Source organism: Sus scrofa, chromosome 14 (genome assembly GCF_054392235.1).
Source record: "Sus scrofa isolate SSC_HxYL_T2T_F1_AM1 chromosome 14, Sscrofa_HxYL_maternal_Yorkshire_Landrace_v2.0, whole genome shotgun sequence".
Classification (NCBI taxonomy): Eukaryota; Metazoa; Chordata; class Mammalia; order Artiodactyla; family Suidae; genus Sus; species Sus scrofa.
Window position 1 is genome coordinate 81,891,495 of NC_139396.1, and position 15,797 is coordinate 81,907,291.

General features: G+C 44.8%; 1 protein-coding gene across 6 annotated transcripts in view; it reads left to right on the forward strand.

Moving 5' to 3' along the window:
* The window catches only part of PGBD5 (piggyBac transposable element derived 5), a 313,156-nt gene that overhangs the window by 221,936 nt on the left and 75,423 nt on the right, over positions 1-15,797 (forward strand). The window contains exon 2 of one of the 6 annotated variants that reach the window (XM_084996897.1): positions 95-178. The exons of 4 other annotated variants lie outside the window; for them this stretch is intronic. In XM_084996897.1, the coding sequence (XP_084853023.1) occupies positions 95-178 (84 nt within the window). Of the gene's footprint in view, positions 1-94; positions 179-11,424; positions 11,555-15,797 lie in introns of all 6 variants that reach the window. One more of the 6 variants, XM_084996895.1, reaches the window with a different exon arrangement.

Consider the following 15,797-nt stretch of genomic DNA (forward strand, 5'->3'; position numbering starts at 1 on the left):
ATGTTGAGGGCCAGGGAGTGGCCGCACTGGGCATGATTCTGGGCGTGATGCGGCTTTTCCTGTGGCTCTCCCTGATCGTTGTTCGACCTGGCAGGGACACAGCACACAGGAGGACAGGCCCAAGAGACCCCTGGCTGGTGCCTGGACTTGGATCAGGACATCATGCTGCAGCCTGCTGGTAGGTCTGTCTGGACTCTGAGCAGGGAGTGGTCTGCAAACCTCCAGCAGGCCAGCTGCAGTGAATGTGCTGAGCCGCAGCTGGGCTTGCAAAGTCCAGGTTAGCTGTGCAGGGTTTCGGGGTGGGGAAATAAAGTGAGTTCCCATTTGACCCTTGGTGAACAGTTTGGGGATTTTCAGTCACATCACTCTGTATAATCCTTTTAGACCCTCTGTGTTTTCCAAAATATCATACGATCTTCCAGCCCCAGACAGCTCTTTTTCATAATTGGCTCTTAAGAATTGTTCCTACCCTGAGCCTAGTTTGTCAGGCTTTATGCTGTGGGTGTCTGTGATCCAGTTTTTGATCTTGGAACCCTTGAGATACATGTCTGCTGGGAAGAATGCTTTGTTTCCCCGTATCAGGGGACAATAGGGAAAAGGTGTTAGGTTATCTGGTTATGAAGAAGATTCTTGAATGTGCTGGTGTGAGAAGACTGAACACACTCAAACACATTTTAAAGCAATATTATGTTTCTTAGTAACCTATAAATGGGTGAGATTCTGCAGCAGAGCAGTGGAATCGAGCCACTGCAGCACTTCAACAGTCATAAAGAGCAGTATCATGTGTCAGCTGGTGTGAGGTTCAAATTCTGCTTCCTTCAGGTGAGCTGAGTTCTCACCTGGACCTGAGCATCACCATCAAGCACTTTAACCAAAGGCATTAGTGGTTATTTGATGGTATTTATACACCGTTTTGTTTTCCTGTTTTGTGTGGGAGCTGCTTTAAAAATCCAGCTTTAACTAAGAATTTCCTTCCTCCTTGCCGCACTTTCTCCCTGAGGGAAATTGGGGGTGGCAGAGGAGGGAGGGATGAGGCTGATGTTTTATTAAGCGAGAATTCAGCATCCCTAAAACAATGGAATGTGATTTGTGGGGGCTGCAAATAAATAGGTGCAGAAATATATTGTTGGTCAGAGAAAATCCTCGTACCAAGTGGCATGGAGGGAGATGATGTGATAAGAGGCCTGAGAGCTGGGCCCTGGCTGCTGTGAGAGCAAAGAGGCTCAGCCTGCTAAGTTTACCAAAGTCCAGTAGCTGAGACACTCCAACCAGAGCATGCTCCCTGCTTTCAAGGAACGCAGCCTGGATCTCCCTCCATCTTTGTCCCCCAGTTTATTGGCAGATCTCAGCCGCTGGTGGGTGAGATGGGGACCAAGCCAGAGGGTGGCCTTTTGATGTGTAATCAACCCTCATTCAATGAAAATCCCTTAGAAATTGCTGATCCTCCTAGAATCAGATGAGGAAAGTGACGGATGCTAGGTTCACAGAACAGGCTTCCTGCCTACCTTCTGCTATTAAAAAAACACAGATACACATAACTCTGGAAATAGGCATGTGTGTATGTATGTGACTATCTTAGGTGTAAATGTGTATCTCTTGTCCCTAGCATGGTTTTTCTATCAGAAAGGATTAGGACCACTATCCGGGAGCCCCCTGATGACTGAGAACCCTTTGCAGAGCATCCTGGTATAGGAGAGGGGTTTAGACACTGGACACCATTGTGCTTTTGATTTGTATTCAGAGTCACCTTTGGTCCTGTGGGGGGAGCGCACACAGTAGGAAGACATTTGATGCACAACAGAGAGGAGAAAGGGAGGGAGACAAGGCATTTCTATGGTTCAGGTTGAGACTCCTAACTGACCTTCAGGCTGTTCTGGTCTTCCCAGCCTTCTGTTTTTTTTTGTTTGTTTGTTTGTTTTGTTTTGTTTTTTCAGTGTATTTAGCATCCTGGATGGGATCTCCAGAAGTGCACCAGCTCTTCCTCATACCCTAACCCTCTCCTCTCTCCTCCGCCTGGTTCTGGCTGTGCCTTGAGGTGTGGGTCCCCTTGGGATCTTTTAAACAGAGACTCTGCCTTTCACCCCTGTGTGGGGGCAGGTCAGCCTGGGAGGTTGGGGCTGAGGATCCTCTCCTAACCAGATTTGCAGGGTCTCCCCCTAGGTGGCTCCTCTCCAGCTGTCAGCCTGCCTTCCTACCATGCGAATAAGCAGCGCAGCTCACTCCTTGGAAACAGCATGAAATTCAGCTGTTTCTTGGGCTCCTGCCCTTTCGAAGCAGTCTTGTGATTCGTCCTCTCCGAGGAGGCAAAGGAACAGGCAGATTCACAGATGCTGGGGGCTCCATCTGTTAGCTTTGTCGGTCCTTTGTCATGGCAGGCTGGGATCTGAGCTGTTTGCTCTTTCTCTGAGAGGGTGGACTTCACAGGAGTTTTCTTCCTATCGCAGTCACCCTGCCCTCATTCACTAGGGAGGTATGACCTTGAGAAGCTGGGGCAAAAGATGTTAATTGAAAATTAACATTGTTAAATGAAATTAACATTGTTAAGTGTTTTCTCTTTAGTTTGTTACTGGTTTACAATCTTTTTGACTAACAAGGAGGAAGAGAAGCATCTTTCTCTTTAAAACCAGAATGAAACTGAGCCCTTTGGGATTTGTGAGCTAAGAAAGATCCCAGGACCCTCTCTGTGTTGTCCCACCTTTAGCTCTGTCCCATGTCCTGTGGCTCCAGGAGGAGCTCACATCATGAGGGCCAGAAAAGAATGGTGTGCAGTGCTACCTAATAATCAAGTGTGTACTGCAGCCACACAGGGTTCTGAGAAGGGAGCTTCCTGGGAGAGGTGTTTTGCTCTCTTCCCAGGAGTCACTTGCTGTGGTGGGAAAAGAGCTCCTGGCCCTGGTGAGGATGATAATTCACAATTTGCATTCGTAACCAGCTTTTTCATGCATTGTCATACTGAGTCTTCCCAGGTACTCTGTGTGGGAGAAGGTCTCATCTCCACTCTGCAGAGAAAGACAGATGCATCTTTTCTGAAAGGATCTGGGGGTAAAGAGATTACCTTGGTTAAGTGATCACCACCATCTAACTACTCAGACTTGATAATTCAGGAAAGATAGTGGGTTGTTTGTTTTTACCTAGAATTTCCCCCTGTCAAACACATTTAGATTCATTTTCATGTTTGTTTTTTTTTTTTTTTTTTTTTGTCTTTTTGTCTTTTTGTTGTTGTTGCTGTTGTTACTATTTCTTGGGCCGCTCCTGCGGCATATGGAGGTTCCCAGGCTAGGGGTCCAATCGAAGCTGTAGCCACCGGCCTATGCCAGAGCCACAGCAACGCGGGATCCGAGCCGCATCTGCAACCTACACCACAGCTCACGGCAACGCCGGATCGTTAACCCACTGAGCAAGGGCAGGGACGGAACCCGCAACCTCATGGTTCCTAGTCGGATTCGTTAGCCACTGCGCCACGACGGGAACTCCCCATTTTCATGTTTATACATGGATTTGCTTTTCAGTTTTTTGGAGGCACATATAGCTCTGTGTATGTATGGCTTTGTGTAATGAGTCCCACAGTCAGGGTGTGAAACAGAAGACCTAGGATTTTATCTAGCTTCTGAATTTAACCCTGCTTCCCTGAGCCCTTGTAATGAGGGTCAGAGCTTCTCTGCCAGGAGCAGGGCTTTGAATATACCTGGGAGCTTACTGTGGTCTGGTCCTCAGTTTTATAGCCTAAAATTCACCTTTATTCTTACAAGCTATGATTGTAGATTTTTTTTCTTATTACCAAGTAATATATGTTCACTTTTGGAAAAAACAAGAAGACATAATGAAATTTATGGAGTTCCCTGGTGGCATAGTGGGTTAAGGATCCAGTATTGTCACTGCTGTGGCTTGGGTAAGTACTGTGGTGTGGATCTGTTTCTGGCCCAGGAAATTCTGCAAACCATGGGTACAGCCAAAAAAAAAGTAAGAAACAAAACCAAAAAAATGATAAAATTGAAAGAAATCCCATAATCTCTCATTCCTGAGATAATCACAGTTAATACATTGAGTGTATCTTTCATATATCTTAGGTTACATATTATTGGGTGACCTGCTTTTTAATTCTAAGGAATATATTGAAAACATTTTCTATTTAAAGTGTCAAGTTACTGAATCCATAGTATTATGCAGTTCCTTTTGGGTGGGCATGGGGTTCATTGGTCCCTTGCCCTTGTAGTTATATGTATTTACTTGTATTTATTATGCTGTGGTAAATATTCTTGAAGTTTTAAGTTTTGTGTCCATATTCTTAATATATTCCTTAGCATAAAATGATTCAAAACAATTGAATTAAGGATTTTGTACATTTTAACTTTTCTTTTTTTTTTTTTTTTGTCTTTTGTCATTTTAGGGCCTCATCCTTAGCCTTAGCCTATGGAGGTTCCCAGGCTGGGGGTCGAATCGGAGCTATAGCCACCAGCCTATGCCATAGCCACAGTAATGCCAGATCTGAGCTGTATCTGTGACCTACATACACCACAGCTCACAGCAACACCAGATCCTTAACCCACTGACCGAGGCCAGGGAGTGAACCCACAATCTCATGGTTCCTAGTCGGATTCATTTCTGCTGCGCCACAATGGGAACTCCCATTTTAACTTTTTTTTTTTTTTTTTTGTCTTTTTGCCTTTTTTAGGGCTGCACTGTGGCATATGAAGGTTCCCAGGCTAGGGATCTAATCGGAGCTGTAGCTGCCAGCCTACTCCAGAGCCACAGCTATTTGGGATCCAAGCCGCATCTGCAGCCTACACCACAGTTCACGGCAATGCCAGATCCTTAACCCACTGAGCAAGGCCAGGGATCGAACCTGCAACCTCATGGTTCCTAGTCGGATTCGTTAACCACTGAGCCACGAGGGAACTCCTATCCATTTTAACATTTTTGATATCTCTTGTCAGTAACCTTCTTATACTCTGGCCAGTGGTATAACCAGAAGGTCCATTAGAACATCTGGCTTCTTGGAGTTCCCGTCGTGGCTCAGTGGAAACAAATCTGACTAGTATCCATGAGGACGCAGGTTTGATCCCTGGCCTTGCTCAGTGGGTTAAGGATCTGGCGTTGCCAAGAGCTGTGGTGTAGGACAGCAGCTGCAGCTCCAATTCACTCCCTAGCCTGGGAACCTCCATATGCCTGGGGTGCGGCCCTTAAAAAAAAAAAAAAAAAAAAAAAAGAACATCTGGCTTCTAAGGCAGCAAACCAGTGTGCTTTTCCCACCAGTAGTGTGGTTCTTAGAGAGTGTTCAGGAATAAAGCTTACTGAGGTGTGACATGCAGCGCATGAGTCACACTGTGCTCACTTCCCCTCCTGCCTCCCCAGTCAGTACCCCCCTGTTCCCAGGAGTAACCACTGCGCTGATTTCCATCAGCATCGATTAATTTTGCCTGTTCTTTTAGTTGGTCTGGTTCTTTAGCTCGTCATTATTACCCGAGATGCTGTGTAGTATTCCATTGTATACGTAGTACAGCTTGTTATCCATTATCCTCTCTGTGGACTTCTGGACTGTTTCCAGTTTGGGGCTTTTATGAATAACGCTGCTACAAACATTCTTGAGTGTGTTTTTGATGGACATATATATACATGACTTCCGTGGGGTGTGTATACTGAGGAGTTAGGATTGCTGGGTGGTGGATTAGATGTGTGTTCTGGCCTTGGCACGATGGATGTCGTGGGCCAGGGGTGCTTTGCTGAGGAGACTGTCTTGGGCAGTGAAGGGTGAGCAGTACTCCTGGCCCCTGTCCATTGAAGGCAGCAGCATCCCTGCCTCCAGCTGGGGCAAACAGACGTATCTCCCAGCATTGCCAGGGGTCCCTTGGGAGCAAAATCATGTGCAGTTGAGAACCATTGCTTTAGTAGATATTGCCAAAAGGTTTCCAGTTCCTTCCCCACCAGCAGTGCACGAGATGTGCCCTGTATTGATTCAGCAAGCCTTTTGAACCCTGCTGCGATAAAATGGTAAATAAGGCATGTCTCCTGGGCTCCAGTAGGAGAGACAAAGTGTAGAAAAAGAGACAAGCGTCTGTGATCAAGGTCAACATGGATTTAGATGGGATTCCAAAGGTGCTCACCTACTCCAGCTGGGTTGGCAAGGGTGGCCTCTAAGCTGCATCTTGAGGAATAAAAGTGAGCTCAGTGAAAAAAAAAGGAAAAGAGCATCTCAAACAAGGGAGCAACTTGGGTGAGGATGGGTGGGGGATGGAAGGCAGGTGGGCAGCCCACTCTCCCTTGAGCTGAGCATCCTTACTTGAGGCCTTAGTGAAAAGAAAAAATTTTATTCTTTTGACAGCCACAGCTGCAGCATATGGAGGTTCCCAGGCTAGGGATCAAATTGGAGCTGCAGCTACCGGCCTATACCACAGCCACAGCAACAAGCCACAGCAACACTAAATCTGAGCCTCATCTTCTACTTATGCTGCAGCTTGAGGCAATGCTGGATCCTTAACTCACTGAGCAAGGCAAGGAATCAAGACTGTATCCTCTTGGAGATGTCGGGTCCTTACCCCACTGAGCCACAGTGGGAACTCCAATGCCCAGAAATTTTAATTTTTTTTTTTTTTTTTTTGTCTTTTTAGGGACGCACCCATGGCATATGAAGGTTCCCAGGCTAGGGGTCCAATCGGAGCTAGAGCTGCCAGCCTACACCACAGCCACAGCAATGGGGGATCCAGGCTGCATCTGTGACCTACATCACAGCTCATGGCAACACTGGATCCTTAACCCATTGAGCGAGGCCAGGGATCAAACCTACATCCTCATGGATGCTAGTCATATTCCACTGAGCCACGATGGGAATGCCATGAAATTTTACATTTGTAATTGTTACCATCGCAAGGAACTGTAGCTGGAATCTCAACTCCAGGTTCAGGCGTGGATATGGATTTATCTAGCCAATGCTGGATCCTGTAGGGAGGGGAGTTTGGTAGGTTTGGTGAGAAATAAGGGCTTAGAGAGGCTGGAATCCATGGAGAATCACTGTGGTCTTTTTTTAAGGAAGGCAGAGGGAAAATGACAACAAACGATAATGTAGGAGTTTCCGTCGTGGCGCAGTGGTTAACGAATCCGACTAGGAACCATGAGGTTGCGGGTTCGATCCCTGCCCTTGCTCAGTGGATTAACGATCCGGCGCTGCCGTGAGCTGTGGTATGGGTCGCAGACGCAGCTCCGATCCCGCATTGCCGTGGCTCTGGCGTAGGCCAGTGGCTACAGCTCCGATTTGACCCCTAGCCTGGGAACCTCCACATGCCACGGGAGTGGCTCAAAGAAATAGCAAAAAGACAAAAAAAAAAAAAAAAAAAAAAAAAAAGATAATGTAAAACCTTTACTGGCTAAGGGAAGTGTAGTGTTAACTTGGGGTGGGAGGAGGTTGTCATGCTCAGGAATAATTAGAACACCTAAAATAGCCAATAATGTAAAGATTGACTCATGGTATAAAGCACTTTCTTCCCCTTATTTGTGAATTCTAGAAAGAATTGTTATAAAAGTATGACTCTCTAGGAGTTCCCGTCGTGGCTCAGTGGTTAACGAAGTCTACTAGGAACCATGAGGTTGCGGGTTCGATCCCTGGCCTCACTCAGTGGGTTAAGGATCCAGTGTTGCCGTGAGCTGTGGTGTAGGTCACAGACGCAGCTTGGATCCCATGTTGCTGTGGCTGTGGCGTAGGCCGGCGGCTACAGCTCCGATTGGACCCCTAGCCTGGGAACCTCCATATGCTACCGCAGGTACGGCCCTAGAAAAGACAAAAGCAGCAACAAAAAACCAAAAGTATGACTCTCTATATATACAATTTTTTTTTTTTTTTTTTTTTTTTTGCTTTTTATAGCCACATCTATGGCATATGGAAGTTCCCAGGCTAGGGGTTGAATTGGAGCTGCAGCTGCTGGCCTACACCACAGCTCATGGCTACGCCAGATCCTTAATCCATGAGCAAGGCCAGGGATAGAACCCTCCTCCTCATGGATACTAGTTGGGTTCTTAACCTGCTGAGCCACAGCAAGAACTCCTGGCCATGTTTTGTGGTTGTTTTTAATTTATTAATTACATACTAAATGTTAGGTGTGTATTTAATAAATCAGCTGTTAAAATAATTAGAACCACAAATCCTTCCACTTCTTATATCATTGCCATTGTCGCCAACTTTAGCCAAGACAGTCACCCTCACTGGCTAGGATCTGCTTGGATTCCCAGATTCCAGTCTTACGGATGCCCCACCCCCTGCCTCTTTCTCTCTTCCCATTGGCTGTGGAAGAAGAGTAACCTTTATAGACCTAAGCTCATCCACTCACTTCTCTCCTTAAAACTTGTCAATGGCTTCAACCTCAAGCCAGAGGGAATGAGTTCTCTACAGGGCCTCCAGGGCCCAGAGGTCTGCCGTAGTTTTCCTGTCCCATGTCAGCTTTGGGCACCTGTCTTATGTCAGCACTCTCTAGCCACATGGTCTGTCCATCTCAGAGCCTTTTTGCCTGCCAGGCCCTCACCTGCAGTGTTCTTCCTCTTGCTACTTGAATGGTAGCCCTTGCTTGTTGGTCTGGCCTTGGTTCAAATGTCACTGCCTCTAAGAATCTAAAATCACCTCCTTCCCTCTGGTCCCTTTTCTCACCCATATAAGCTAATTCCTTTCCCTGTGGGCTGAGGCTTCGGCTGTCTTTGTCCTGGTTAGAACGTGGTAATTCCTCAGGTTTGGTTGGATGAATGAATGAACAAAGGAATAGATGGAGAAGTAGATTTTTAACATGGGGGTGAGAATCGGCATCAATGAAGGAATATTTACAAGGACCTGAGCATTTTCAACACCCACATTCTAGAAGTGTTAATAGGGTGGGTCACAGGGAGTGAATTCCTTCTCAGGAAAGTGCTGAAGCAAGTCTGGGATATGCTTTATAGGGATTTCCATCCTGGATGGAAGACTTAACTCCTTAGCTTCTGCAAACTCTCCAACCTGCCCACTTCCTAAGAGCTAGAGATCGCCAAGACGGGCCTCTTTCCGGAATTTGCAGGGGAGCCAGCTCCTGTGCTGCTTTAATTGTTATACCGGGTGCTTGTGTATCACTTGCTGGGTGCCAGATAGTGTTCAGAGCACTTTCTAACCTTAATGTAACCCTCATAAACAATCGCATGAGGTCAGTGCCATCATTATTGCTATTTTGAACTTGAGGAAACTAAGTCACAGGTTAACTGACAAGGTAGATGGCTCCCTTTGATTAGGGGACAAGGAGGCATCCATACTTAAGCATGAATGTGGAACATGGTATGTACTGATTGGATCAACTAATTAAAAATAAGCCCCTTGTGGGGGGCTCTGAGTTGAGCATTTTCATTCTCCCAATTTGTTTCACCTGTTGACTCTCATCCCAGGCATTGGCTGCACCTAATTTCTCAGCGCCCCCTGACCCCTGCAGTGAGAGGGGCCACTGCCTGGATTCTGGGCAGTGGAAGATGAGCCCAAGTGTGGGCCCCGCTCTCAGGCCTGGCCTGGCTGTAAGGGAGGCTCCTCTGAGACTGATGTTGGAGATGCTGTGGCCACCAGGTGAAAGGACCTTGGGTCCGAGTCACCATTTGGGGGAACAAAGCCACCCGTGGTCAATCATATTTGTCATGGACTAAATTTATGTGGGGAAGAAACGAGCCCCTCCTATTTGGCCATCGTACACTTGATGGGGTGGCAGGACGGGGTTATAGCAGCCAGCACAGTCCACCCACAGGAGGATGGGGTAAAATATTCAAATTGGTAGGGCCACTTGCTGATCAGATGTGTGAGAATTCATGAGAGGGAAATGGTGAGAAAAGAGCCTAGAGAATAAAAATGAATTCTTTGCATTCTCTCAGTGAAATTCCCACTCTGAGTTTGGAACAGGTGAGATAATGCAGGTAAGCAGTACGCCCTGGATGTTCTAGGAACAGTCATTAATTGCACATCAATGTTTTGAAGCTGTAGAGGGTTTGAAAGGGGCTGGGTGGTCAGTTTCTCGTGGGCAGCGAGCACGCCTAGGGTGAGGGGCCTGTCTGTGCTGAGTGCTCGCCCTGTGATCTCGGGCAGGTGGCCCATTGGAGCCCACAGTGAGAATCAGTAAAGATGTGCGGGGAGGCACAGAGCTGCTGCTTCATTCCAGTTTGCTGATTTTCACTCCTTTAAACTCCTCTTTACCTCTGTGGCCAGAATGGCCCTGATGAATATTGTACTACTGAGAAGGTTTTCAGAATGTTTTAGCAGCCAGAAACCTCAGGGCAAAACCAGGCAGCTGTCTCCAGAGCTGGAGTGGGAGGTCCCCAGAGCCTACCCTCCCTGGCACATAGGAGGTACCCTAGGACCCCTCTCCCATTTGTCAAGGACCTTCAGCTGGGACCCAGGTTGGATGGGGAGAGAGACCCCATGGGCAGGTGACAGACACCTGTGACAGGTGGTCACTGCCCTTGCCTCTGCCAGGCCACATCCTCTCCAAGATGGTGGAGAAGAAACCAGAAGCGAATGCGGTGATGACATTGCAGAGCCTCCTGAAAGTTTCCCTGGTAAAGGCAATTAAAGATTGAATTACATGGGGAGTTTCTGTTGTGGCTCAGCAGGTGATAAACCCAACTAGTATCCAAGCAGATGTGGGTTTGATCCCTGGCTTTGCTCATTGGGTTAAAGGATCCAGCATTGCCATGAGCTGTGGTGTAGGTTGCGAATATGGCTTGGATCCCATGTTGTGGCTGTGGTGTAGGCTGGCAACTGCAGCTCCAATTTGACCCGTAGCCCAGGAACTTCCATATGCCACAGGTATGGCCCAAAAAAGCAAAAAAAAAAAAAAAAAAAAGGAAGTTCCTATTGTGGCTCAGCAGGTTAAGAAACCAACTAGTATCCATGAGGATGTGGATTCAATCTCTGGGCCTTACTCAGTGGGTTAAGAACCTAGTGCTCCTGTGGCATAGGTCGCAGCTACAGTTCCAATTCAACCCCTAGACCAGGAACTTCCAGGTGCAGCCCTAAAAAGACGACCAAAAAAGATTGAATTGCTTGAGGAGAACCAGATGGGTAGGAGACCTGTTTTTTCAAGTTGGGGAAACAGAGTCACAAGGATGTGATGTAAGGGATCAGGAGAAAGAATCATTTTCTGGGAAGAAGATAGAAACAAGTGAAATCATTTCAAGGGTGGTTAGTGAAAGCCTTGCCCATTTGGACTTCTGTGTTTGAGGAAAGTGGAGAGTCAGTAGCATCTTAAATGCTTCCCTGGGGTTCCCCACCTGACTTAGTGGGGAGTGCTGCATACAGATTCTGAGGTAAGTGGACTTTCACTTCATAATTCATATCTTTATAAAATCTACACCTTCTTCCTCATCTGTCTGTAATGAAGCTTGTTTTCCTTGGGTCCCAGTGTTTGCAGTAAATAAAAATGTTCTGTCTGTTTTGCTTTTAAGTATTTCAGTGGAATTTCCAACCTGGTTTCCTTGGCTTGCTGGGAAACTGGACCAGAATTTATGGCACCTGAGGGGACATGCATTCAGAATTCCAGTGGCATCTGGAAAAGAATTTCCTTGGAAATTGCAGGTAACTGCAGTGAGAAGGCTTTTCTTTGATGGAAAAGAGGTGAACTTTAGGTAAAGATCAGCAAGTGTAAACTCTCACTGTGCATCACACATGGAGAGAGCCATGGTTTTCTAGAAGTTTAGGAGAGAAGACACAGAGGGGCTTTTAAATGAGGAAGGTAAATTCAAGGAGGTGGTGGATTCTGCTGAGCTGGCAGAGTGCAGCCCAGACTCCTGGTGTGTGCAGTGCTTTGCTGGGAGGGCGGGAGGACCTGCCGAGGCTTTGATTCTGCCTCTCATAATGCAGTGCACAGGGCTTGGGAGATGGAGACACCCCTAGGTGCCCCTTCCAGCTTGGTGCCTAAGCGCCACCTCCGCAGGGCTGCTCCAGGCGCCAATGAGATCGTACCTGGTCTGACACGTGAGGCACTCGGTGAGGTCCCTGTCCCACTGTCTCTCTAGGCTCCTGACAGCAGTTCCTTATGTCCCTGCTGCCGAAGGACTGATCAAAGCTGTGTGCCGCCTGGGTGCACTAGCATCTTTGCACTCCTTCAGGTTATTGGCAGCAGGCTTGAAAAATGTTTAAATAAAATTACTCGGGAAACGAAAGCAAATCTGCTCTGCAAAGAAAAGTTCTTGAGTTCAGTCTTTATCTCTCTTGAATACACATCATTCACCCGGCAAATAGGGGTCCAGTGCCTGTGAGGGGCCAGGCAGGGCGTTAGTAGTTGGGGCTTGAGAAGTGGATAAGAAAAGCTTGGAGCCTTGTCATGAAGACTGGAGGCCTGCAAATACTTGTGAGTCTTGGAATGGGTGCTTTCAGGAGAAGAACATCGTAGTGCTGAGGGAGCAGCCAAGACCAGTGCTTCTATGGGGCCTTTGTAAAGGTGAGCCAGGGATGGTTGGCTCAGACTCCTGCTTTTTACCAGAGTCTGGGGGATTCTGTCTCCCTGAGACAGAGAATCAGGGGCTTGGCAAGCCGTGGTCGCTGTGGATAGAATTGTGCATGGCGGTGCCTGAGTTCGCATTTCCATTAAGGAGCTCTACTGGAGGTGATATTACCTTAAACTTGTTACTGGGAATTAGAAAAAGCTAGTGATGGTCATGGAGTTAAAAACAAAAGGAATACTTCTTTTCTTGGTTGTTTTTTATGCTGTGTAGTCTTATAAAAATTGTAAAGTAATTTTATTTACATGCATTAGTATCATACATGGTTTTTACCTGTAATCCTGTTTTACCCTTTTTTGTTAGAATTTTCCTCACTACCTGCCTCCGTTTACAGTCTGTATTGACAACTTCTTGTTCATATACAAATACACTTGCACAGATACAATATGAACAGGAGTTTGGGGGTCATTGTTTAACAAATACAGGCTCATTTTATATATCTTTCTATCATGCTCTTATTCAGTAATACTTCATCAATAACTTCCTTCTATTCCTGTCTTAATTTTTATAATGAATGCCTTCTACACTTTGATCAGATGCTTTTATTTTTATCAGAATGCATTTATTGCTTGGTCTTACTGTTTTTTCACTTTTAATTTATGGATGAAATAAGTTCCATTGATTTTCTGGTGTTGTGATTCCTTTACCATCCTCATCCTGGAATACATGCAGGTTGGTCTCAGTGTGTATCTCTTTGATAGATGACTAAATTCTGTTGTTGGCTAGTATTAGTTCAGAGTTTCTGTAAGTAATCCATCATAAACCAGATTTGTTCATTGTTTTCTCCCTCATCTCTCTCAGGTCTGGGTGTTGAAATTATACTCAGCTCATACAGTGAATTGGTTTCTTAGTTTTTAATTATTGCCATTCAGCAGTGGGATTATGAGTTACATAGAACTCAGCTGTGAGCCTGCCTTGTCCTGATATTTCTGAATTCTCCACTTCTGGAATCGTTTTGATGATTTGTGTTTTCCTAGGAACTCATCTACTTCTTCTAGGTTTTTACAGTGTAAAATTCCATGCAACTTTGAAAAATGGTTCTTTCACTTGCTTTTACAACCTGCACTTGCATTCCTGTCTCTGTCCTCAGCCTTGGTCTTCTGTTTCTGCGCATCCTCTCTCTCCCCTGGCCCCTCCTCTGCTTTCCTTCTTTCCTGTGCTTGCTCCACCTCACCTCTCCCCTCATCACCCACCTTCTCTCTCTTAATTGGGCATGTGAGCTGTTTTTCTATATTATTGGTCTTTTCAAAGAATCCGCTTTGGGTATATTTGTTCCCCTTATTTTTTAAATTTAAAACTTTTTTAAAACTTCTTTCATTTGATTGATTGAACTGTCCTTTTCTAATTGGTTCAGATGAGTACGAAGTTTCTTAAAATAATCTTTAGTATTGAAGGCATTTGACACTAAAATCTTCTTAGACTATAACTTCTGGTGTATTCTGTAATATCTTTTAGTATGAAGTGTTGTCCTTTGCATGGCTTTTAAGATTTTTTTCCCCCAGTACTCCTTTTTATTTCTTCTTTGATCTAAGAGTATATTTCTTCATTTCTAAGTAGTTAAGTTTTTTGTTTTTGGATTATTTAATTCTAATTTTATTGGGTTGTGACCAAAGAACTGTCCTGTTTCTTTAATTTGAAAGGTTTGTAAAGGTTTTCTTTGTTGCCAAATGGGTAATTAATCTTTACAAATGTGACATATATAGGTAAGAAAAAACTGTTTTTTATTTGAGGAAAGTAAGTGTGTATTCTATCTTCTATGTGTTTTTTTTTTTTGGTTGTTGTTGTTTAGTAGATATTCCCATTTGAAGGGCTAATTTTTTTTTACCACATTCTTGCATTTTTTAGCTGTCATATTGTTTGGTGCATCTATACTTATACCTTCCCACTAAACTGTGCCTTTAATAATGTCCCTCTTCATCTTACTTAGTACTTTGAAATTTAAATCCAGCTTGTCTGCTATTAATTATTGCCATTCCTTCTTTGCATTTGCCTGATATCTCCTTGCCTGGTGCATTCTTTCCAACCCCTGTTTGCCTGTGTTTCGTGAACAGCATACAGATGGATATATATTTCTGACACAATGTGGCAGACTCTTTAGCCGGAGAAAACAGTTTGTGTGCACTTAAAATGATGACAAGCATGATTTGATTCTTTTCCGTTTTATTTAATTTACCTTTTTCCTTTACCTTTTTGGTGTTTTGATCAAGTTGTTTGTTCTTCTGCATGATAAATATGGCAAGTTCTTTCCATTTGGAGGGTAAGAGCTTTATTTAAATATAATTCACATACTATACAATTTACCCATTTTATGTGTATAATTTAATGGCTTTTGATATATTCCTAGTTTGTGCAACCATCAGTGCTGTCATTTTTAGAACACTTTTATCATCCTCTCAAAAACCTTGAGCCATCACCCCCAGCCTTAGGCAACCACTAGTTTACTTTCTGCCTCTATAGATTTGCCTATTTGGGAACTTTCATGTAAATGAAATCATATAATATGTGGTGATTTGCGACTGATTTCTTTCAATAAGCATAATGTTTCCAAGGTTCATCTATGTCGTCGCATGTGTCAATTTCATTCCTTTCAAAGGCTGGATAATAGTCCATTGAATTGATATAGACCACGTTTTAGTATTCATCAGTTGATGAACATTTGGGTTGTTTTCAGTTTTTTGCTATTATGAATAAAGCCATAACCTTCATGTACAAGTTTTAGTGTGGATACAGTTTTCATTTTTCTTGGGTGTGTAGCTAGGAGTGGAATTTCTAGGTCATATGATTAACTCTCTGTTTAACTTTCTGAGGAACTGACAAAATGTTTTACAAAGGGGGTGCCCCGTTTGGAACCTGTCAGCAATGTACAAGGTTCCAATTTCTCCACATCCTCATCAACACTTGTTTTCTGTTTTTTGGTTTTTTGTTTTTCCTAGCCGTGCTTGCGGCATATGGAAGTTTCCAGACCAGAGATCGAATTTGATCTGCAGCTGCTATCTTTGCTACAGCTGTGGCAATGCTGGATCCTTAACCCACTGTGCCACAGCAGGAACTCCGGCTTTCTGGGTTTTTGATAGTAGCCATGCTAATGAGGGGGAAGTAATGTCTCAGTATGGTTTTGATTTGCATTTCCTTAATGATAGTGATGCTGAGCATCTTTTCATTTGCTCAGTAGCCATTCATATATTTGTATATCGGAGAGATGTTTATTCAAGTTTTTTGCCCACTTTGTCCAAATGGCTAAATGTTTGCTTAAGGCAGGACTAAAGCCAATTTGTATAATGAGCTTACAGGGTAAAGGTAGAATCTGAAGTTCTGTT